The 22,866-nt window shown below is 41.1% G+C and overlaps 1 protein-coding gene across 4 annotated transcripts in view; it reads left to right on the forward strand.

Annotated features, from left to right (window-relative positions):
- AKAP9 (A-kinase anchoring protein 9) overlaps positions 1-22,866 on the forward strand; it is a 3,155,794-nt gene that overhangs the window by 1,037,493 nt on the left and 2,095,435 nt on the right. For all 4 annotated transcript variants that reach the window (XM_044067665.1, XM_044067666.1, XM_044067667.1 and 1 more), the window contains one exon: positions 1,436-1,667. In XM_044067665.1, coding sequence (XP_043923600.1) covers positions 1,436-1,667 — 232 coding nt within the window. The remainder of the gene's footprint in view (positions 1-1,435; positions 1,668-22,866) is intronic.

The following is a 22,866-nucleotide window of genomic DNA, read 5'->3' on the forward strand; positions in this document are numbered from 1 at the left end:
CCTAGCCAATTATCCCTTGTGAGACTCAAACCCTGCACCTTGTGTTTGTAAGGCAAACACCTTAACCATTAGGCCACCCTCCTAGAAATAAGTGATTTGTGTCAGCTCTCACCCTTCTGGGGGGTGGGGCCTTCCCCAAGTACAACTCCACAGTTGAACTGTTAGTGGAGACCAGACTTTTGCAGGTATTTCATCTGAGAAATGGGGGGGGGGTCAGGGCTTTAGTTGAATCACAAGTTACAACATGAGCCTATTGCATGCTGCCCTTGTACACTTATGAGAATGCTCCATGGAGACCAAATTGGGAATGATACAAAAAACAATTCTGATAAATGCCTGATGCCCTTTTAATAAGCTGCCATCCTTTGGGAATGAATGGCTTTAGCCATCCCTCATCCAACAGGGAATTAACCGACCAGTAGATTTCAGGGGACTGAAGGCTGGTGGATATCAAGGACCAAAAACATTAAAAAAAAAACAAAGTAGCTATAGCAAATGTAAATGTATTCACTGCAGGGCAAAATTGTATTATTTTATTTTACATTCGTTTAATGGGAAAGTCCAACTGGACACATGTCCTTTTTGAGCAGAGGTCAGGGGAGAAAAGCTCCACATAGTATATAAAAGTTAAAGACAGACTTTAAAATAAAATACAAACTTTATTTACAAGAACATACTATATCACAGGGGTCCCAAATGTTATTGCCCAGTGGCAGTTTTCAATATTTCCTTATTCCTATATTTATTACTAGACTGGATTTTCAGTGTATATTTTTTTTTCCTGTTTTGCTCTGACAGCCTGTGGTCATCATCTTTCTCACGTGCTCCTATGTGACCTATTCATTCCATTTAGTGTCAAGAGCCATATGGCCTCTTCATTTCTGGGTCATAGTTTGGAATTTTTGTCTCTGTGGCACAGAGCTGCCTTAGATATCATTTTATTGCAAGATATTTTATTTATTGTTTTATTTTATTTTACATTTGTTAACCGGGAAATACTGACTGGGCACAAGTCCCTTTTCAGAGGAAGCCTGGGTAGAAAAGCTCCACGTAATTGAAAAACATACACATTTACATAAAAGTCAAAAATGTTTGCATAGAAATGCATAGAAGTAAATGCCTACTGCAAAGGAAGTACTAAAAACTAACATTTTTACATAAATAGTAATAGTAGCAATAGCAATGTTCACAAATATTGAGCAGAGTAAATGTAGAGAACATAAGTGTATATAGATACAGAACTCTAATTTCCAGATAACTTTATGTTGTTATGTTTAGGAGATGAAATATGGTTGTCAGCAGAGCTTTGATGTTATTTGTGTGGTAAATGTATTATTTTAAATTTTACATTTCTGTCTTCAGTTACTTTACTTATGCAATTGCTCGGGTAATACTGAAAGATTAGTGGTATCTGACTTTATTTTTTGTATTGTAGATCTCAGTGGACAGTTAAAGGAGAGGTCATATCATTCTGAAGAACTTGAAAGACTGAAAGTAGAAATGAAACTTCAAAGAATACAACTTGAAGAGCAGCATATCCAGAAAGTTGAGAGCATTCAATCATGTTATGAACAGCAGATAAAAGAAGCCGAGCAGAAGCACACAACAGAAATAAGAAAATTGTCGCAAAGGCTTCAGGAAGTTTCCGGATTTACTTCCAAACTGAGGTATTCCAGACAGTCTTTGAAATGCATTGCTTTGTTTATTAATCCCTTCACTTTCCTCACAACTGAACCTTAGAAGTATACAAAGAGGATTGCTATCTCTTTTGATGTGGCTTAGAATGAAGAACTGTATGTGTCTATGAGCAGCCATTTGCAATACATTGTTTTGGGTATTCACTAACTTAGAGGTATACAGAGAAGGTAGCAGTCCTTTGGGGTAGGGATGAGGAGGTAAGATGTCTGTGAAAGCATGGAACACTTAAATTATCACTGTTGATTGATTTACTATGTATTGTCATATGGGAAATGTATCTGTTTATGAGCAGCCAATTGAAATGCATTACTGTGGTCCTTAATTATTTCAGTTTGCTCACATGTGGATCTCAGAGGTGGCCATTAAACCTTTTACTTTCATTATAATATAACCTCAGAATTGTATGTAGAAGATAGTTATCTTTTTATGTGGCTTGTTCGAAGATATTGTGTCTTATTATTGACTAGTTAAAATTCTTCACTGTGGTCATTAATTCTTTCACTTTGCTCAGAATCAAACTTCAAAGGTGTACATAAGAGGTGGCCATCTTTTGATATGTCTTATTAGGGGGTAGCACATTTGTCTGTGGAGCCAGTTGAACCATATCTCTGTAGTCAGTTATTCTTTCACTGTCCTCACAATTAGACTTCAGAGCTGCACATAGATGGTGGCTGTCTTTTCTTACATGGTTTGTCGGGAGCAGGGGAAGTGTATGTGTCATAAATTCTTTTACTTTTTTTACATTCAAATCTCAGAGGTGTACACCAAAGTTATTTATCTTTTGGGGGAAATAGTAAGGAGGTATGCTTTCTGTGACAGCACAGGTCAGTTAAAAGATCACTGTTGAGTGATTTGATTTTGCTTTTTAGGAGCGACAAGTTGCTGTATGTTGCAGCAGTTATTTTCAGGTGGTATACCCTTTGCACTGTTTTGCTGTTAGAGCAACCTTTGCTCTGTGACCGACTTTCCAGACTGCATCCCCTCTGTCTCTAAATTCCTGGATCTACCACTAGTTTGAAAATGGTGAGCTTAGTAATGAGGAAGACCAGAGGGCAAGTATAAGTAATCTTAGAGGTTATGATGGGGAGGAAGTAAACTGAGATGATATCCATCAGCAGAGGTGATCAAAGTTAAAAGGAAAGTCCACTGTTGCAAATATACCTGTTTTGAATCTGTAACGTCAGAGTTAGTTTTGGTTAAAGATTAGTTGACAAAAATAAACATCAGTATATTGGGAACTAAAATGAACCGGAACACTTGTCATTAAAAGGGTGTCAACAGTAGTGCTCAGTTACAACTCGAAAATGATAGAATGATCTTAATCAGACTGTAGTGCAAGCCCTTCAGCATTACTGTGATACAAGTTTATGTTCCAGCTGTGATGTAAAAGAGAAGGATAGTAACCAGTTTTATGAAGAGCAGCAGCACTTTCTGGATATAACACAAAAAATAATTTATTAAAGTCATCACAGTTAATTGTAATGCTAAAGTTGGTAGTCAGGAAACAGCTAGAATAACAGACGTGTTTGGCCTTGCTGTACAAAATGAAGCAGGGCATAGACTACAAGAATTCTGCCAAGATAATTCAGTGGTCATAGCAAACACTCTTTCAACAGCCTATACAATGCCTTTATTCATGGATATCATGAAATGGTCAATATTAAAGTCAGCTTGAACTTCCAAATGGCTGCACATCGAGTGACAACTTAATTCTAGCTCTTCCACTGTGAAAACAGAAACTTAGCAGAGAAAGCCAGTAGACCTGCATTTATGAGTACATTTCAGTAACTGGCTGGTAAGTGCACTGCCTGGAAAAAAGAAATACAAAGGACCTGAAAGAAAATCAGCTACAAAAGGAGAAGAAAAAACACTAACTGGGAAAAGTACTGTAACTGTTAAGCAAAAGGAAGTGCAGGCTCCAGACGTGACTTACAGTAACTGAGCAACTGCACACAGATCTGACTAAAATAAATGAAACAATAAAAGGCTGGAAAAATGGAAGAAACATTAAACAGATACTCAGATCAAGTGATAAAACTGCAAAATTCAGAGGATGAAATGAAGAAACGGCTGGCTGAATATAAGACTGTACAAGAAGAGATGGTTCAAAAAATAATAGAATTAGAGGGCAGAGCCTGAGATTTTCTCCTGTACCTGAGAAGCTGGAAGGAACAGACTGTATTAATCTCATGAAAGCACAAATAAGCAACTGGACTGGTATTCCACAACAAGAATTGTTAATTGAAATGGCACGTCATGTGTGTGCTGCAAACCTGAACCTTTAATAGTAAAAATGCAATCTTACTAGCAGAAAGAGTTGAGTCTGACAAAACTATGGCACAAGGACAAAGTACTAAAAGTGGGAGACAGGAGAATGTTTGTGGAGAATGACTACTCATTGGACACCAGGCAGAATAGGAATACATTTATTCCATTATTTAAGAAATGCTGAGAAGATGAGATTCAAACTGTTGTAGCCAGCTGTCTTCAAAATATTTTCCCCTGGAGGAACAAAAACATTTTTGATGAAGTACATTCTAAGGAAGAAATGCAAAAGTTTGTCCAACAAAAAGTGAGATGTGAAACAGAAGAAGGTTCGGCTTCTTGTTCTTCTGGTAATAAAGACCACAGAGAGACTGTGCAAAACATTTCCCAGTGCTTCAATGGAAAATGCTTGAGATGGGGAAAAAAGCACAGGAGTTGACTAGAAGAACCGAGAGTGCACTGGAGATGAAGCAGAGATAGGGTTTTGGAGATGGACAGAAACGGGAATAGAACAAGAAATTTTGGAAATGTTTGACTTTCTTGGACTTTGTTAAACTTGTAGGGGACTCTAAAGCATATGCCCTACTTCATGTCATTAATGTTCAGAAAAATACTCAGGACAGGGGAAGAGGAGGGAGAAAGTTACCTGTAAGTAAAACAGTTTTTTTCTTAATAGTATTATTTAAGTGGTGCTTGATTTTCTTTACATATAAGGTAAATCTTTTAACAGTTATTTTAAGTGTAATGGGGATACTAATGTAAATAGGTGCTCCTGTTTTTTCTTTTTCTTTTTCCCTTTTTATCTCTTTTTCCTTGTTCAAGTTTAATAAATGTAGGCAATGTGATGTTAAAAAAATCTGGTTAAAAGAGCTTGGCAAAAGAAAAAAATGTATGTGCTTTTTTCTCATTCTTACATAGGGGAATGACTGGGTTAAGGCCATTAGCTATATATAGCAACAAGTGTTAACAGAAAGCAAATAAATGTAAAGGAATATTGACCTTGTATAGGGCTGTTTTCCCCTAGAAAAGAAGTTTTGTATCTAGTTCATATGTCACTAGCAGGCAATCTGATAGAGAAATGGCTTGGAAAAAAATGTTTTCTGAAAGCATACAAGTGTTTTCCCAGCTGAGAAAGCTGTAAAGATAAAGCAAAACCAGACAGCACTTAATAGAATCACAGGCTCTACCATACGTCTTAGCTTGGATAATCTTTTTTTTTTGTTTAGCTCAAGTCTTTGTGTGTGGTTGTCAGTTTGGAAAGAATAGTTGTGTAAAATCTTACCATAACCACAGATGTCCTTCTCTTCTATATGTTGCAGTATTCATAAAACAAGGGAGTCTGCTGCTTGCTGACTTGTACGTCAGGCCAGAATACAAAAGTCTAATGCTATTATAGGGTATGTGCAACGTCACACATAGCACTGGTCCTACTTTGGTCATAAAATGACATTTGATAGAAAGCAGACATCAACACATACCAATTCTCAGAACTGAATGCTGTAAGCAGAGCACCAGCCTGATCTAAGGTGAGGAAACACGCCACCAGTAAACAGGCAGGTATCAGGGGGAAGCTTGGGGGGATAATACTTCAACTTATCGAAGAGAAGGACATCTGTGGTTATGGTAAGATTTTACACAACTGTTCTCTGTCCTTCTATTCATATGTTACAGTATTCGTAACATAATACCGAAGCTCATACAGAAGAAGAATTGGGCAGGGGAGCAGTAACATTCTCTACAAAAGCCTGCAAAACAACCCTTGCAAAACCAGTTCTGGACCTGGAAATGCCATCTAACTTAGTGTTTTCTGAAGTTATGTACAGAAGACCAGGTAGCTGCTTCTAAGGTAGAACAGGTGTCTAGACCCTTGAAAAAGGCACCAGAGGAAGACGCAGTTCTGGTTTAATGTGCCCTAACAGGTGAGGGAAGAGTATTCCCATGGGACACATAAAAGGAAATGGTTTTGGGAATCAGAGTGGAAATAGTCTGCTTGGAAGCAGGCCTGCTCAGGGCCCTTGGGTGATAGGGAACAAAAAGGCGGTCAGATTTCCTAATAGGTTTGGTTCTGTTCAAATAATATCTGAGTTGCCTATGCATATCTAAGGTATATAGGATCCTCTAATTAGTGGACTGAGGTAAAGGGAAGAAGGTGGGAAGATTGATGGACTGATTGAGGAACAACTTATTTACTATCTTGGGCATAAAGAGACCCTAACCTTGTGGAAAACTGTGAAGGGAGAAGAAGACATTAAAGCCTGTAGTTCAGAAGCCCTTATAGGGGAAGTAATGGCCACTAAAAGAACTGTTTTGCAAGTGCAGTACTGCAGAGAACAACAACTTGCTGGCTCAAAAGGGGGCAGGATAAGTTTTTCTAGGACAAAATTAAAATCCCAAGGAGGAAGAACTAGTTTCCATGGTGGTCTAATATGAATCCTGGAAGCTAATGGGGGAGACATAAGCAGACATGCTGAGATAGCAGAAATATGAGATTTTACTGAAGAGTATGACAGTCCACTTTTCAGTAATTCACACATATAGGACAGAACCACTGGAACAACCACCAGCAGTGGTTGCAAATCCTTTGAAAGACACCAGATGGAAAACCTTTTCTATTTGGAAATATAGGATTTTCTATTGTTGGGTTTTTCTAGCCTTCTGCAGAACTTGCAGGACGTCCTCAGAGAAAAGGTGTCCGAAAGGAATCATAACCCTATCACCCACAGGGTCAGTTGTAGAGTTGACATCTGTGAGTGTATTAGAGATCCCTTGTCCTGTGTGAGTAGGTCTGATGTTCATCGTGTTTCACTGTTGCAGTCATTACTCTCCGGTTATCCTGCTGGCAGGCTACCCTCAGTCGGCCAGAATTCCAAAGTCTAGGTCCAGCGTCGGTTGCTGTCGCCTCTTCCCTGACGTCAGTGCACCAGGAGTATAAAAGATGCAGCCAAGGCCATTTTCTTCAGTCTTTCTTGCTGCGCAGTGCCTGAAGCAAAAGCAGTTCGCAAGTGCCGGTCGGCCGACTCCTGAGATTTTCAAATCAGAATTTCAGAACCAAAGTCTTCATTAAAGCTAAGTACCCCATTGGGGAAACTTTTTTCTTGCTCCAGACCGATGTCAGAAAAAGTTAACAATTGTAGTTCTTGTGGGAAGCAAATACCTCATAAGGATTTTCACTCTTACTGTATTCCTTGCCTAGGCCCTGATCACAACGTTGCTAGCTGTCGGTTTTGTGCTAGATTTAACCAACGCACTATCAAGCGTCGGTTCGATTTTGCATTTCATTACTTTGGCCGAAGATTTAATTATATAATGCCGTCGGACCAGCTGACAACCGGAGCTTACAAAAAAATGCAAGGACAAGGAAAACGATAGGCATCCGAGGTCCAAAACCGACGACGAGGCCTTTGCTAGGCCAGTCGCTGGTTCTCAGTGAGGCGCTTTCTCAGCCCCTGGCGCACGCTACCTCAGAGCCACAGGCCGCTTCCGACTCCCACATGGAGCTGACTGGGCCTTTGGATACTCAAGGTATTGGACTCTCAGAAATCATTCCCTCAGATGGCTCTGGAGCCGCTGAGCAGGCATCGGCTTCTGAGGGTGTCTTCAGACCTACACAACTATATATTAAGCCATCTTCAGCTTCAAAGACTAAAGCAGCTCTAAAGACAAAGAAACAAGTACAGCATTCTCCTACTCAGACTTCCATGCCTAAAAAACAGATGCTCAGAATGGCCAAAGATCTAATTACTTTGATCAGGAGCTCCCATCCCCCTCCTGATAAGAGGCCTAGGCAAGAGACAGAGTATGATTCTTCTGATCAGGTTTCTATTTCTTCTAATTCCTCTTCTGAACAGGATTACTCCATGCTTCCCTATGAGGATTCTGATGCTGAAGAATCCATTCCTTCAGCCTCTCCTCCTGAGGATTATTCTTTTGGGAAAACCCTGCATACCATGAGGGAGCATTTCCACTGGGAGAGCCAAGATTATTCAGAATCTAAGAAAAGGCTCAGAGACTTTCTGCTACTTCCTCAGCACAGACCCCTTGCTATTCCTCCTGTTCTAGACATTGTAGATGATGTATTTTCAGAGTCCGGCCTATCCCCTGACTCTTTACCCCCTGCACCTGCTAAGCCAGACAGATACTACAGGGTTCCGGATTCTTATAAATTCCTATACAAAAACCCCGCTGCTGACCCAGAAACTATTTCTCAGGGTCCCAAAGGGGTTAAAGCTTCCACTGCAAAAAAACCCTGTCCCCTCTGATAGGGATTCTAGGGCTCTAGACAGATGGGGGAAAAAAGTCTACACTTCTGCTGCCCTGGCTGTAAGGGCTTTAAATTGTCAGTTTCATATGCTTAAATATCAGCAATATTTAATGTCACTGCTTAAACAGAAATTGTTGACAAATACTGAATGTTCAGAGAACAAGGAATTGCAGGATTTATTGCATGCAGCTGAACAAGTGGGAAAACATACTTTGCAATGTGGTTATGATTCACTGGAGGCCTCTTGCAGGGCCATAGTTACAGGTTCTGTGATTAGAAGGCATGCTTGGTTAAAGGAACAGAATCTGCCTGATCATGTTAAAGAAAAATTATTAGAAGCACCATTACAGCATGATACTTTGTTTGGTACTAAAGCAGACGAGGTGTTGAAAAAAATGGTGGATAAAGCAAAATCCATGCAGGCAGTCAAGGATTTCTTACAGGTACAGCCACCCAGGTTTAGTAGGAACTGGCCTTCTAAAAATTGGTCCTTTCCAGTGTCAGACAGATCACAAAGAGGCAGATACAGGCGTCCCAGAGGCAGATCTCAGCCCCAAGGCTCATACGGGCCTAAACAGTGGGGTGCTCCTACCTCCAAAAACAGAGAAGACAAATCACAACCTTACAGGAAACAGTCCCAATGACTTTCCTCTACCAGATCCAAGCACTTTTCTTTTGGCAGCCCCCTTAGGGGGAAAACTAGCACTTTTTTCATCAAATTGGCAAATGGTTACCCAAAACAAATGGGTCCTGAACATAGTGTCCCAAGGCTACAGGTTCCATTTTCACACTTTACCAAGGTCAAAAGGTATGCCAGACCTGCCACACAATCAATGGGCAGAGGCACAAAAACAAATTACAGTCCTCATGGACATGAGGGACATTAAGCAAGTACCACAACAAGAGCAGGGGCAAGGATTTTACTCCAGACTTTTCCTAGTACCCAGAAAGGACAAAACCTGGAGACCAATACTGGACCTGTCTATACTAAATACGTTTCTGGAAGTTCCAAAATTCAAGATGTTGACTCTACAGCAGCTACTTCCCATGCTGGGAAAGAAGGCTTGGCTCGTAACTTTGGACCTAAAAGAGGCATACCTGCATGTCCCAATCAGACAATCTTGCAGAAGATACCTCAGATTCATAGCTGGCTCAATGCATTACCAATTCTCTGCACTGCCCTTTGGCTTATCTACTGCGCCCAGGGTCTTCACAAAATGCCTGGCACCAGTAATTGCGTTTTGCAGACAAAAAGGAATTCAAATATATCCCTACTTGGACAACTGCCTAATTCAAGCAGAGAACAAAGACATTCTTCTAAAGCATCTGACATTTGTAAAACGATTACTAATTTTCCTAGGGTACACAGTAAACGAAAAGAAATCAAAACTAGTGCCCACTCAAGAGATAATATTCTTGAGTGCAAGCTTAAATACAACTGCCCAGATGGCTTATCTCATGCCAGACAAACAAAAGCAACTCACTACTTACTTCAAGAAATTGACAACAAAACCCACTTATCTGCAAGGAAAATCCTGCAGGCCTTGGGTTTCATGGCATCCTGCATTCTACTAATTCCATATGCCAGACTGCATATGAGGAAACTACAATGGTATCTAAAAAAGTGTTTGGACTCAGCATTGTCACAACCTGGAGACAGTAATTGCACTCATTCCCTGCCTGCAACAGGAGTTTCGATGGTGGGCAGAAGCCTGTCACCACAACAAGGGTCTGCCATTCAGTTTACCCACAGCCAGACAGACACTGACAACGGATGCATCAGATTATGCCTGGGGGGCCCATATGGCAGGAAAATGTATTCAGGGCACATGGCCTGCAAACCAGATGCATCTTCACATCAATCAAAAAGAGATGCTAGCTGTTCAAAATGCCCTGACAGCTTTCGAGGACCTGCTTCATTCAGGACAGTTACTGATAAAGACAGACAACACTACGGTCATGTGGTACATAAACAAGCAGGGAGGTAGACATTCCTACCCCCTCTGCAGACAATCAATGACCTTATGGGACACAGCATTGGCTTTTCAAGTTCACCTGCAAGCACAATTCCTGTCAGGAAAAACAAATACTCTGGCAGACAAACTAAGCAGAAACCTCATGGATCCCCACGAATGGAAACTGGATCCACAAGACTTCAGCATGATAATAAGGAAATGGGGATGCCCAGACATAGATCTATTTGCCTCCCCTCACAACTGCCAATTGCAGAGATTTTGCACAAGGATTTATCATAAGCAAGCATGGAAAGTGGACGCCCTATCCTTCAGCTGGAAAAATCTAACAGTGTATGCTTTTCCCCCACTGCCTCTCCCTCCCAGGTACTCCTAAAGGTCAGACAAGAGAAGCCAAAAATGATACTGATTGCACCAGACTGGCCACGCCAGCACTGGTACCCAATCCTAAACAGCTTGTCCCAAGGTCCAGCATGGATATTGCCTCAAACTTCTCACTTGCTGACCCAACAAAACAATCAGATCCTGCACAGCCAACTCAGGACCTTAACTCATTAACCCCGAGTACCGTCTCTTGTCGCCTTGGTGCTTACATCCGAGCGCTCTCTGAGGCGCTAGGAATTGTATGCTGTTCCACCCGAGTGCCTTCCACAAGCGTGAGTAACTTTAATGTCACATTTTAGCTGAACTGTTAAAAACTAAGTTGAAGAAGTACCTGAAGTTTTTCAGTTACCTTCTCAACTTAGTTTTCAGTGTGTAGAAACATAATGCTCACATTTGTTTTTTGAAGAAAATCGGCTTGCTGTGAATGCCGTATCTTCTTGTGATCACAGCAAGCTGGATATATACACGAGCAAGAGACCTCAATCTGTGTTGGGCAATCGAGAAATTAAGACCTTTAAAGGCTAGCAACTGCAGTCCTACTGGCACAAACATACCTCTCTTAAAACATGCATTAAATTCCTTGCAAAAAGACATCAATTTAGATAAAATGAGATACTGTACACAGAATCTCACTCTAGTAATTCAAAAGACACTGAAACATTACGACCTTCACTTTCACTATAGTTTCTATGTTGCTGCGACTGCTTCAGCATCTCAAATGCAAAAAAAAAAAACTTCAGCTTAACTTCTACTGTTAAACTAAACTAAAGTTAACTTCTACTGTTAAAAAAATGAGAGTGTGGGTTACTGTGCAGAAGTTCGCATGACATGCTTGTTTCCTGTGTATACACACCACCGCCGATCCCCTGCCTTGCACCTCCTGCCTTGGTCCTTGAGAGGCTGAACTCTGCCATGAATGCTGTAGCTGAAACACCCTTTTGCTCTCCATCCAGTGAACAACTGATCCCCTTTCCTAAGGAGTGACAAGAAGGTAAAATGTTCACGTACTTCTAGGTAAGCCAGGGTTTGAGCTTTTTTGTATTAATTTATTTCGGGAGTGGGGTGTGCAGTCTGAACTTCAAGAAGGTATTTTGATAAGATAGGGAAATATAACCTAGACAAATTGCAGTATATTGAAGGGCTAATTCAAAAAAGCAGAAGCATGCACAACCGCAAGTATAATGCCAGCTTTTACAACCGCTAGTGCACTTGAATAACGATCGCGCCCCATAATGCTTTACGCAATCGGTAACCGCTACCGTTAACCAGCAGAACCAACAGTTTGTGTTACTACAACAGACCTTTTTCAAAGGCAGATCCATCTTTTTACAGCACATTTAAACTCTATGCTTCCACAGCCGTATTAATCTCTCATAATTCATTCACTGTGCAAGTAATACAGTGCTAGCATTTTAAGCTTTCTGTTGATGAAATTAACCCCTTACACTTAATCTATTGCAACTTGCTTTATGTAATGAGCAGGGGCTCATTAGTGCAGCACAACACATGGCATACTCCACAATGTTTTTAACAGTAAATGCTACACAGGTTTCAATGTTATAACAGGCTACCAAGAAGACAGTAAATTTTTTTTTTTTTGACTGAGCAAACATTTTGAAAAACTTCAGCTACTGTCCAGTAATAGCTGCACTGGGTGTTTGCTGGAAGATGGTTCAAGTTTGCAGAATTTTTTTCTCCAGTAGTTTGGATGATGGGGGTCTCAAAGGCTAGTGTACCATCATTTTGAGGCATTAATAATTATGAGGATGTTCTGTGTTGTTTATTTTTGAGAGAAAGGCTGCAACTGTTACATATTAGCTTGTGAGTAAGGGTTGAGAACAGTACTTTAGATCTGACTGTCACAGGAAAAGAACTAGCTTTGGTCAGGGTTGGACAATAATGTTCAAGCCTCAGAGAGAGATTAATGTATCTGCATATATTGCTGACTGTAGTTTGGATGCTTTGTATGTTATGTTTGAGCTAAGAATCGAACCAGAAAATCTATTTCTAGTGTAAGTTGTTGGAGGTCTGGCACCGTTCAGTGCTGTAAATCTCCACTTGAAAGCGTGCAAATGGAAGTATTATATATTTATTTGCAAGATCTTCACAGGAAGATATTGGATGCATCAGGAAACATCCTTTTGAGCTGCAGAGAAGTCTTCCCTCAGACAGTCCTATTCCTCTATGTCCCCCCCCCCCCCACTGCCCTTGCTTCCCAGGGTACTGCTGAAGATAAGTGAAGTGAATGTTCATTCCCATTTGTTTTAAAAAAAAAAATATACCTGTTTGCCACATTCATGTGTTTCTAGGTTTTCCATTGAAATTTTTTCAGGAGTCTTCTGGATCTCTTACAGTTTTTTTTTTTTTTTTTTTGGTCTCTTCCTCCTGGATGGCAGGGTTTTGGGAACTTTTTATAGTGCAGAGCAGATGGAGTTTTCAGAGACAGCTTACCCCCGTCCTTCTTCCCTGTCTCTTTTGTGGCATACGTTGACTTTCCTGTCATAAATGAGATCTGAATTGGGGTGACTTAAAATTTTGAAGAAAGGAAGGGTACATGTCCTACGTCCGTTTTTTATAATTTTACTGATGACTGCACATACCTTTCAACCATCCAAGAGAAATTATATTTTGGTTGATGATTTTCCTGTTAGTGCTTGTACATAGGAGAAAATGTTACTGAATGGTTGTTTAGGGAAAATCTTTCATTCTGGTGCCTGTGCATACATTACATTGAAGGGCTCACTTGGGTGAATGCTTCATTTTGGTGGTTGTACATACTAGGAAATGTTACATGCGTTTCATTTGGGTAAGCGTTTAAGTTTGGTGATTGTGCATTTCTCAACATTCTACTGAAGGGGTTGCTTGGGTGAAGTGTTCATGCTGGTGGTAGTACATACTAAGAAATGTTACTGAAGGCTTGTTTGGTGAAACGTTTTATTTAGATGCATGTATACCATGACATACTAATGAGGATGTTGCTTGGAGAAATAAATTGTGTATCAGGGAAGTGCTTGTGCATACATGGTCTGACTGCTGAAGTGACCGCTGGGCAAAATAGTTTGTTGTGCCATTTTGGTGCTTGTGCATACACAATGCAAACAACTGGAGGGGTTACTGGGGAAACATAGAAATTAAGTCTGAAAATTACATATGGTTACATTACTTAGAATACAGCACAGAAATGTAATTATACTGTAATATGCCAGCATATAAGACATCAGATACACCACTGACTAATTAATAGTGTAATGTAAAATAAGCAGACAAGAAGTCACTTCTGCTTGTATTATTCTATTTGTGATTAGTAGTTGTATGAGTGAGATAAAAGTTATCACTTGTTGACAACTGCCAGCATGGAGCTACCATATTTTTGGTGCATTTCTCCTGGCTTTGTCAGTCATGTGTGGAATTTAGGTGGGAGGAAGGGCTCAGTAATATGTAAGTGTTATACTATTTTACTGAATTACTGAGGTGCTCTCCTTACTGATAATGAGTCTGTGTTACACAACAGCTGCACAAGGTAATATAATGAATGCCTAGTCATTATAATGAATGCCATTATGTGCAGCAATTATCACATTTGTCTGAGCATGCATAACTTTGCAGTACTGAAAGGAAGGTCATTATCACATTAGCAATAAGTGCAGTTACAATACAGCAGTGAGTTGTTATTACTTTTCTGGTAAAAGTCTCAGCTGCTGTCACTGTTACTCACATAAGTAGAAGTCGTTATCACTTTGACGAATGCACAAGCCAGATTGTGTTTTTTTCTCTATTTGTAGTCATTGCAAGCCACTCCCTCCATTCTTCATCAACTAGCTATCCTCCAAACCCTCTGATGTTTTTTCTTGTATATATATATATATATATATGTATATATATATATATATATATATATATATATATATATATATGTTTTATATATATATATATATATATATATATATGCATATATGTGTGTATATCGATATATATGTATGTACATAATGTACTTGCACATATACACATATACACATGAATATCAGTATGGCAGTGGCCTCTCTTGGGAGATAGGGTGATGCATCTGCATACATTGTCTGTAGTTCATTTAGAGGGGATTTACGTGTCCTTTCTGTGCATACATTGTCTGTAATTCATTTAGAGGGGATTTACATGTGCCCTTTCTGTGCCCCCTTGTCAGGTACTGGCCAAGCCCTTATGCACCAAGGTCAGGAAGGTTCCTGTTCAGAGATTTATGCCAACTTCTCTTGTGTTGGTGGGTTCATCACGGGGGGCATACCCAGTCATCCATGGATCTTGTGATCGACCTGGATTGCAGCTGGGAACTTGGAGACTCTTCAGTTCAGTCCCGTAGTGCTGCTGTCCTAGGTAGAAATGGCATTAGGGCTGCCACTGTGATGCAGTATTTCCCTCCGGAAAGGACACATGCAAAAAGACAAATCCTGGGGCAGTCTTAGTCTTTTCATATGTTGTCTTGGTTGAGCTCTCCATCAGTTTCCCTCCCTTCAGGTGTAGTAAATGTATGTAGGTCAGGGCAAGACCCTTTACATTAGCTCCCCCCTTTGAGTCCTTATGACCATTGCCGAAAGGACACATGTAAATGGAAAAGGCAGAGGTAAGGCAGAGTGCTGGCACTGCATGCAATCAGGAGTCATTGCTGCTACCAGCAGTCTGAGTGGGTAGCCAGTACAGGTATGGAACACTTCAGGCATACGGCCTGAAGTCTTGTGCCTGTCCTAGGCATATTAGTGGAGTGGCAGTCCTTACCCTGCTTTTATCTTTACATGTGCTTTTCTGTGCCCCTTGTCAGTCGTGTGTAATTTTGTGTTTTCACGGGTGGTAGGTATGTACCTCCATAGCGTCATCACCACTTATGTACCTTATGAAAAGAATAATGCCCCTGTGGATAGGAGTGAAGATTTGGATGGTCTAACCAGGTAATGCATTATGATATACATATATATGTTCTTTTCCAATAGATCTGTCAAACATCAGTAGTAATCTGTTTGCATTGTCTTTCCTGTGCAGGTTCGTCTACCTTCTGACACTGACATGGCTTCACGAGCAGGAGAACGACAAGTGAGAATGTGGGTATGTGGCCATTCCTACATTCACTGGGCTGCCATCCATGCCTCCATAACTGAAAACCAGTACAACTTGAGCTTCTCCACATCCAGTCTTAAGGTATACTAGACTGCAAGAAGAGGTATGCATTAGAGCAGAGTAGTGCAGTTGTTGGAAGAGAAGTGTTCCATCTACCCTGAGACCGACATCCTTGTGCTGCACATTGGAGGGAATGATGTCATCAGTCAACCACTCGGAAGGCTGCGGTTTCAAATCAGAGCAATTTGTGAACACCTGCAGTCGTGGTGGCCACGTTGTCATTTTGTGTGGTCTGACATAATTCCTCGACAGATGTGGAAAACAGCAAACTGTCAATGGGCAGTGCACAAGGCCAGACGTTTACAGAATGGGTTCATGCATGGCTTGATACACAGGGTCGGTGGATCTACAATCTGTTCTGACAGCATCACCACAAAAGACTTTCACCTGTTCAGAAGGGATGGCGTTCACCTAACTGAGGAAGGCATTGCCTTGTTCTTGATTGACCTCCACAATGGCGTGAGGAGAGCTATGCAGGATTGGCAATATGCAGCTTGTGAGAAGAATGGAAAACACCCATGACCAAGTAGGGACCAGTATGGTAAGTAAAACTCTATTATGGAATGTGCTGTGTAAAATAGATTTTTATGAGTTTGGCAAATAACTGTGGTAAGAAGCTGGTGAAGATGCTGAGAAAGAACAACTGTTTCAGGAGCGTGCTAGCATGTACAATCGAATATGTATTGTATGTGTATATGTATAGTATTGATAGTTCCAACATGTAAAATAATTGGGCCTGCATGTTGTACACATGTGCAGATATCAATGTTTGATTCGGACTTAGGTCATGGAAATTATATATTTTTTTCATATTTTGGTAAATAACTTTGCAAGGGAGAATCTGAATGTGCTAAGTAATACCTCATTTTGAAGACAGTACTGACAGTTCTAACATGGTAAAAGAATGGTGCCTGTATGTTGTACTCATGTGCAGATATCAAAGTTTGTTTCGGACTTAGGTTATGGAAATTATGATTTTTTTCAAATTTTTGGTAAATAACTTTGCAAGGGAACATCTGACTGTGTTAAGTAATACCTCATTTTGAAAACAGTATTGATAGTTCTAACATGGGAAAAGAATGGTGTCTGTATGTTGTACTCATATGCAGATATCAAAGTTTGTTTCGGACATGGCTTATAAAAATTATGATTTTTTTTCATATTTTGGTAAATAACTTTACAAGGGAGCATCTGAATGTGCCAAGTAATGCCTCATTGTGAAGACAGTATTGATAGTTCTAACATGGGAAAATAATAGTGCCTGTATGTTGTACTCATGTGCAGATATCAAAGTTTGTTTCGGACTTAGGTTATGGAAATTATGATTTTTTTTTTCATATTTAGGTAGATAACTTTGCAAGGGAGCATCTGAATGTGCCACGTAATACCTCATTTTGAAGACAATATTTCTGGTTCCAACATGGTAAAAGAATTATGCCTGTATGTTGGACACATGTGCAGATATCAAAGTTTGTTTGGAATTAGGTTATGGAAATTATGATTTTTATTTTCATATTTTGGTAAATAACTTTGCAAGGGAGCATGTCATTGTGCCAAGTAATACCTTATTTTGAAGACAGTGTTACTCCTTACAACATGGTAAAAGAACTGTGTCTATGCACTATACACATGTACAGATATCACAGTTTGTTTAGTCTTGTACGATTATGAAAATTATACATTTACAATACTTTTCATTATTATGCCCATATTTTTGCAAGGGAGCATGGTGATCACACAAATGATGCATCATTTTGAAGCTAACTTTCAGATGCACAACTTCTAAACTGATATGTAGGCTCTGTCTGTTACAGGTGATGAGATATTATGCTTTGTTTATTTATCAATTATGAAAAATAATGTATTAATCATATTTCTGTGAACATCTCAAGAAAGGAACATCACACAGTAATGGTTAAGGTATCATTTTAAAGCTGACAGTCATACTAATAAATTACATTCAAATTGTATGGGTCTGCATGGTACATTGACCAAGATATTATGCTTTGCTTTTCCAAAAAGGTAAAAAATATGCACAATATCAGCATTCCTTGCCAAATATTTAATAATGACTTTGATATACACTATCAACATTTACACTGTGGGAAAGGTCAGTGTCTGCTGAACAACTTTCGCGTTTACATTTTTAGTTTAGCTCTTATAGTTAAAGAGTTATGAACATTTGTTTTCTGTATGGTATTGCAAATGGATTTTCTGAAAATGAGCTCAGGCTGCACTGTTATTCCTATGGTGGAATTAAGCAGGCAGCTTTTCCTGAGCTGCTCCGGAGTGAATGAGTTAAATCTGTCAGCATGGCGGATAATGTAGCCATTCAGAACACTCCTCTTTCAAAAGCTGTTATAGATGTTATCTTGGAGGCCAGGAGGCCCAGTACCAGAAAATCTTATGCAGAAAAATGGAAGAGATCCTGTGCTTGGAGCCAGGAACAAGGCATTGACACGGGTGTACCAAATATCCCTCAGATTTTACAATACCTAACTGAGATGCTGAACAAAGGCCTTTCTTTTTCATCAGTTAAGATTCATGCCTCTGCCATTTCAGCCCATTGCAATACGGAACCACCTATCTTTTCTCATCCTTTAATAAGGCAGTACCTCAGAGGGGCCAAAAACATTAGGTCTCCAAGGAGAGCACCAATTCCGGCCTGGGACCTCAATTATGTTTTGGAAAAACTCACACTGCCTCTTTTTGAGCCAGCATCAACAGCAGATATAAAATTCTTATCCTGCAAAACAGCTCTGCTCCTAGCAATAACCTCTGCAAGGTGAGTCTCAGAGTTACAAACACTCATGGCTGTAGAACCTTTCATCATTTTTCATCCAGACAGGGTTTCTCTGAGGGCAAACCCTACATTTATGCCTAAGGTGGTGTCCAGTGTGGCCCTCAACCAAACCATTCACTTGCCTACCTTTTATCCAAATCCACAGAACAAGGGTGAGAAAATTCTGCATTCTTTGGACATACACAGGCAGTTACACTTCTACTTGGACAGAACTAAAGCTTTCAGAAAGACTGAGCAACTTTTAGTGTCATATGCTGCAGAATCACAATGAAAGGCTATCTCAAAACAGACTATTTCTAAATGGATAGGCCATTGCATCCGTTTCTGCTATTTTCAACATGGCAAATCAGTGCCTAAGGACACTAGGCCTCATTCCACCAGAGAAGCAGCCACTTCAGCAGCCTTCCTCAGAGGAGTACCAACCAAAGATATCTTAGAGGCTGCAACTTGGAGTTCAGTGCACACCTTCACAAAGCACTACCACTTGCCTCTTTACTCTAGGTCCAGAGCAGGTTTTGCCACTGCAGTTCTGCAGGGCCTCATAGCCTCTCCTAATCCTGTTTAGCCCAGCCACCCTACCTCAGCTTTGGGATTCAACTCAAGAGTAATGACTGCAACAGTGAAACGCGATGAACATAGTACAGTTGTGTACCTACCATAAAATGTAGATGATCGAGTGTATTCACTGTTGCAGTCCAGGTTACCCACCCACCATCCCCCTTTTTTCTTTGCTGGGATTTATCTGCACTTCTCTATCCTATACAACCTATTTGGTGTATTTGCTTGTAGATGAAGGAAATGTTATTTTTGTGCATGCATTTTTATTGGCATATTTTTTTCAGCCTACCAATTTGGGGGCACCTGACATCTGGGGCAAGAAAAACTGAAGAAAATGGCATTGGCTGCATCTTTTATACCCCTGGCGCACTGACATCAGGGAAGAGGCGACAGCAACCGACGCCAGACCTAGACTTTGGAATTCTGGCTGACTGAGGGTAGCCTGCCAGCAGGATAACCCGAGAGTAATGACTGCAACAGTGAATACACTCAAACATCTACATTTATGGTAGGCACACAACTGTACTTTCTGCGGGGTAACTTGTGATGATTGCCTTTGGCTAAATGCAGAAGAGGGGGGAACCAGTGCTGTCTTGGCCAAAAGGGAGTCACCAGCAAGATTTTTGGTTGCTGCTATTGAATTTTCAGCTGGTCCTTTTGGAGAAGTGGGAAGTGGAGAGTGCATATAGAAACATTCCCTTCAAATAAAAGGATAAGGCATCCACCTTCCATGCCAGAAGATCAGGGACTGTGGCACAAAACTTGAAAAGTTGTCTGTTCATGGAGCAAGTGAAGCGATCTACCTCAAGTGTCCCCATTGATGGACCATGTCCAGAAACACATCCCTGTGTAACATCCATTCAGGGGACTGAGTCATGGACCTGCTCAATGTGTCTGCCACAACATTTAGAGACTAATTGTAAATTGCCTGGAGGGTGAGCTGACTCTGGGAGACTAACTCCCAGGCTTGGAGAGCCAGTCTGCACAGGAGATAGGACTTTGTCTCTCCCTGCTTGTTGACATATCAGAGGACTGTGGTATTGTCTGTAAACTATTTTAAGGCACCTGAGAGAAGAAAGGGTTTGAAGGTTTGTAGAGTGAAAAACAGGGCTATCATCTCCTTTATCTTGATGTGCTCCCTCTTCTGAGAGGGAGACCACACATCTCTGACCCTCCATGAGACCAGGGCTCCTCCCCATCCCAGGTCTGAAGCATCCATGTACAGCTCCTGAGTGGTAAGAGGTGGCTGCAAGGGTAAACCTGGATTCCTTGAAACTTGCCGAATCCACCGGTATATCTCCTTTTTCAGGCAAAGTAGAAGGAGAATAACAAACTCCAGTGGATAGGAGTGTTGTACCCAAACTGTTCTGTTCTGACAAAGAAATTTGCTGTCAGTCAGGGACTGCAGGGTCAAGAGGCTCTGGAAGTAGGATGTGAAGGACAGGACCTTTTCTGGTGGTAAAGAAGCCAGCATCCTGTTTGTTTGGAAACTGCATCCTAGGAAAATGGGATCTTGAGAAGGAACCAGGGTAGACTTTTTTTAGTTGATAGTGAATCCTCGACCCTCCAGCAGTGACACCATGAAGAGGAGAGTCTCCTGAATGATGTCTGGAATCTGAGCCTAGAGAAGATCATCCAGGTATGGGAAAATGTGAATGGCCTGTAGCCTGCAGAAGGCTATGACAGGAGCTAAGCATTTTATGAAGATCCTTGGGGTCATAGACAATCCAAAAGGCAAGGCAGAGGATTGAAAATGTGATGAGCCATTAGCAAAGCTAAGATACTTCCTGAACCGTGGATGAATGGGAATATGAAGATAAACATTCTTAATGTCCAAGGACACTGTAAAGGCCTGAGGAGGGATGAGGGGAAGAAGAGTGGGCAAAGTTGACATGTGAAAAGTGGGAACCATCCGGAAAGTATTTAGATGGGATAAGTCTTGAATGGCTCTCCAAAGACCATTCTTCCTGGGGACCAGGAACATCCTGGAGTAGAACCCTTTTCCTACTTAGGAGGCAGCACCTTCTGAATGATGCCTTGAGAAAGGGGAGTGGCAATGACTTGTGGAAAGAGTTCCAGCTGTTCCCTTGAGTGCTGTGGAATACCTCTGAAGAGCAGAGGAGTTTTCCACAGCATAAAGTACCCTCGAAGGACAATGGCGAGGACCCAAGAGTCCTGGGTGATCTGTTTCCAAGCAGAGAGAGACAGGGTAAGGTGAAGGGAAAGAGGAGTTAGGGTGCAAGGAGGCAGGTAGTCACAGACTACCTCGCTTCATCTGAAAGGGCTGCTTCTGAGCAGCAGGAGTTGAAGTGGAAGATTTGGAGGAAAATTGCTTTCTGGCATCTCTTTTGCCCTTTGAAGACTGGGGCCTGGAAGAATTCCTTGCAGATAGGGTCTTATTAGGGTAGTTCCTATGATATCTTGGTGCCAGGGTCACAAAAATGTGCTTCAGGTCTTGCAGCTCTTTGACCTTTTCTTGTAATGACTTAAGAGTTTTGCAGCAGAGGTACCAAGTAATGCCTTGTTGTCCAGGGGGACATCCTTGATTTTTGCCTTAATGTCTTTAAGCAAATGTTGAACTCTGAGCCAGGAGTATCTCCTGAGAACTGACCCTGATGCAGCTACTCTGGATGATGCCTCCACATCATCATAGCTACACTTTATGAAATGCCGTGTAACTTGAGCAGAGGAGTTAGGATGAAGAATCGCTTAGCCTTAGTAGGAGAGTCTGGGGGTTGTGAAAGAAACTTGCCAGCATCCAGGAGAAGGGTCAAAGAGTATTTAGCTATATCGGTCTGGTAATTTATGGCTCTGAATGTCAGAGTTGCTGATGTATAAACTTTCTTCTGCAGTCTTTCCATAACTTTGCTCTCCTTGTTTGAAGGCAGCATTTTGGAGGCCTTGTCAGCAGACACTGAAATAGTTGCAGGGTCTGCAGATGGACACTTAAACAGAAATTTGGGAATCCTCTGGCACTTTACAAACCTGTTTGGCCTTTTATGGGCAGGAGATTGAGAGTCAGGGCACTTAGAAGCTGTAGATAATGCATCCAAGAAGGCTGGCAGAACAGAATGAGAGTCCATCCACAGCAGGTCATAGGATCTTTTTTGGATGCCTGACACCTGAGAACAATCCCATTTGAAGAACTCCCTCATTTTTACAATGGTTTCCCCCAAAAGAAATATCCTGTCCAGGGGAATTTGTTCCATTTCTTCTTCTTCTGGGGAACCATATCCCAAAAGAGATGAAATTTGGGCAGAATAAATCAAAGATTCATCCTCATAAGAATCCTCTTCATCTGATGAATGCTCCTTAGAAATCCTCTTTTGTGGCGTAGAGAGGGAGGGAGAGAGCTGATGATTGTCTCAGGGCTATAAAGGCATTGAACAGCCCTTGGGAAAAAGCCTGCCAATCTGCCAGCTGGAGGGGCAGGGGAAGCATGCTTAGTTTTCATTTTTTTCTTTTGAGAAACATCCATGCAGTGAAAGGAGGATTGGTCCAACCTTGGCTTATACTTAACAATATTAGAAGGAACATCTTCTTGGACAGTGATCTGTGGAATGCCACGCGGACCTTCAGTTACAATGAGCTGAGGTTCCCCCCTGCGTATCCCCTGAGGACAAACTTGTAGAGTCCTTTACAGCCTCCACACTGGTACCTGTGGAAGGAGTACCTACCAACTCCGAATAAGGTATCTGGGCCAACATTGGCCTCGGGAGAGATGTCCAGAATTGGAGTAGCAGCAGGTAAGTCAGGCCTTA

The sequence above is a fragment of the Protopterus annectens genome, chromosome 3.part1, assembly GCF_019279795.1.
Source record: "Protopterus annectens isolate FY-2018-M chromosome 3.part1, PAN1.0, whole genome shotgun sequence".
Classification (NCBI taxonomy): Eukaryota; Metazoa; Chordata; order Ceratodontiformes; family Protopteridae; genus Protopterus; species Protopterus annectens.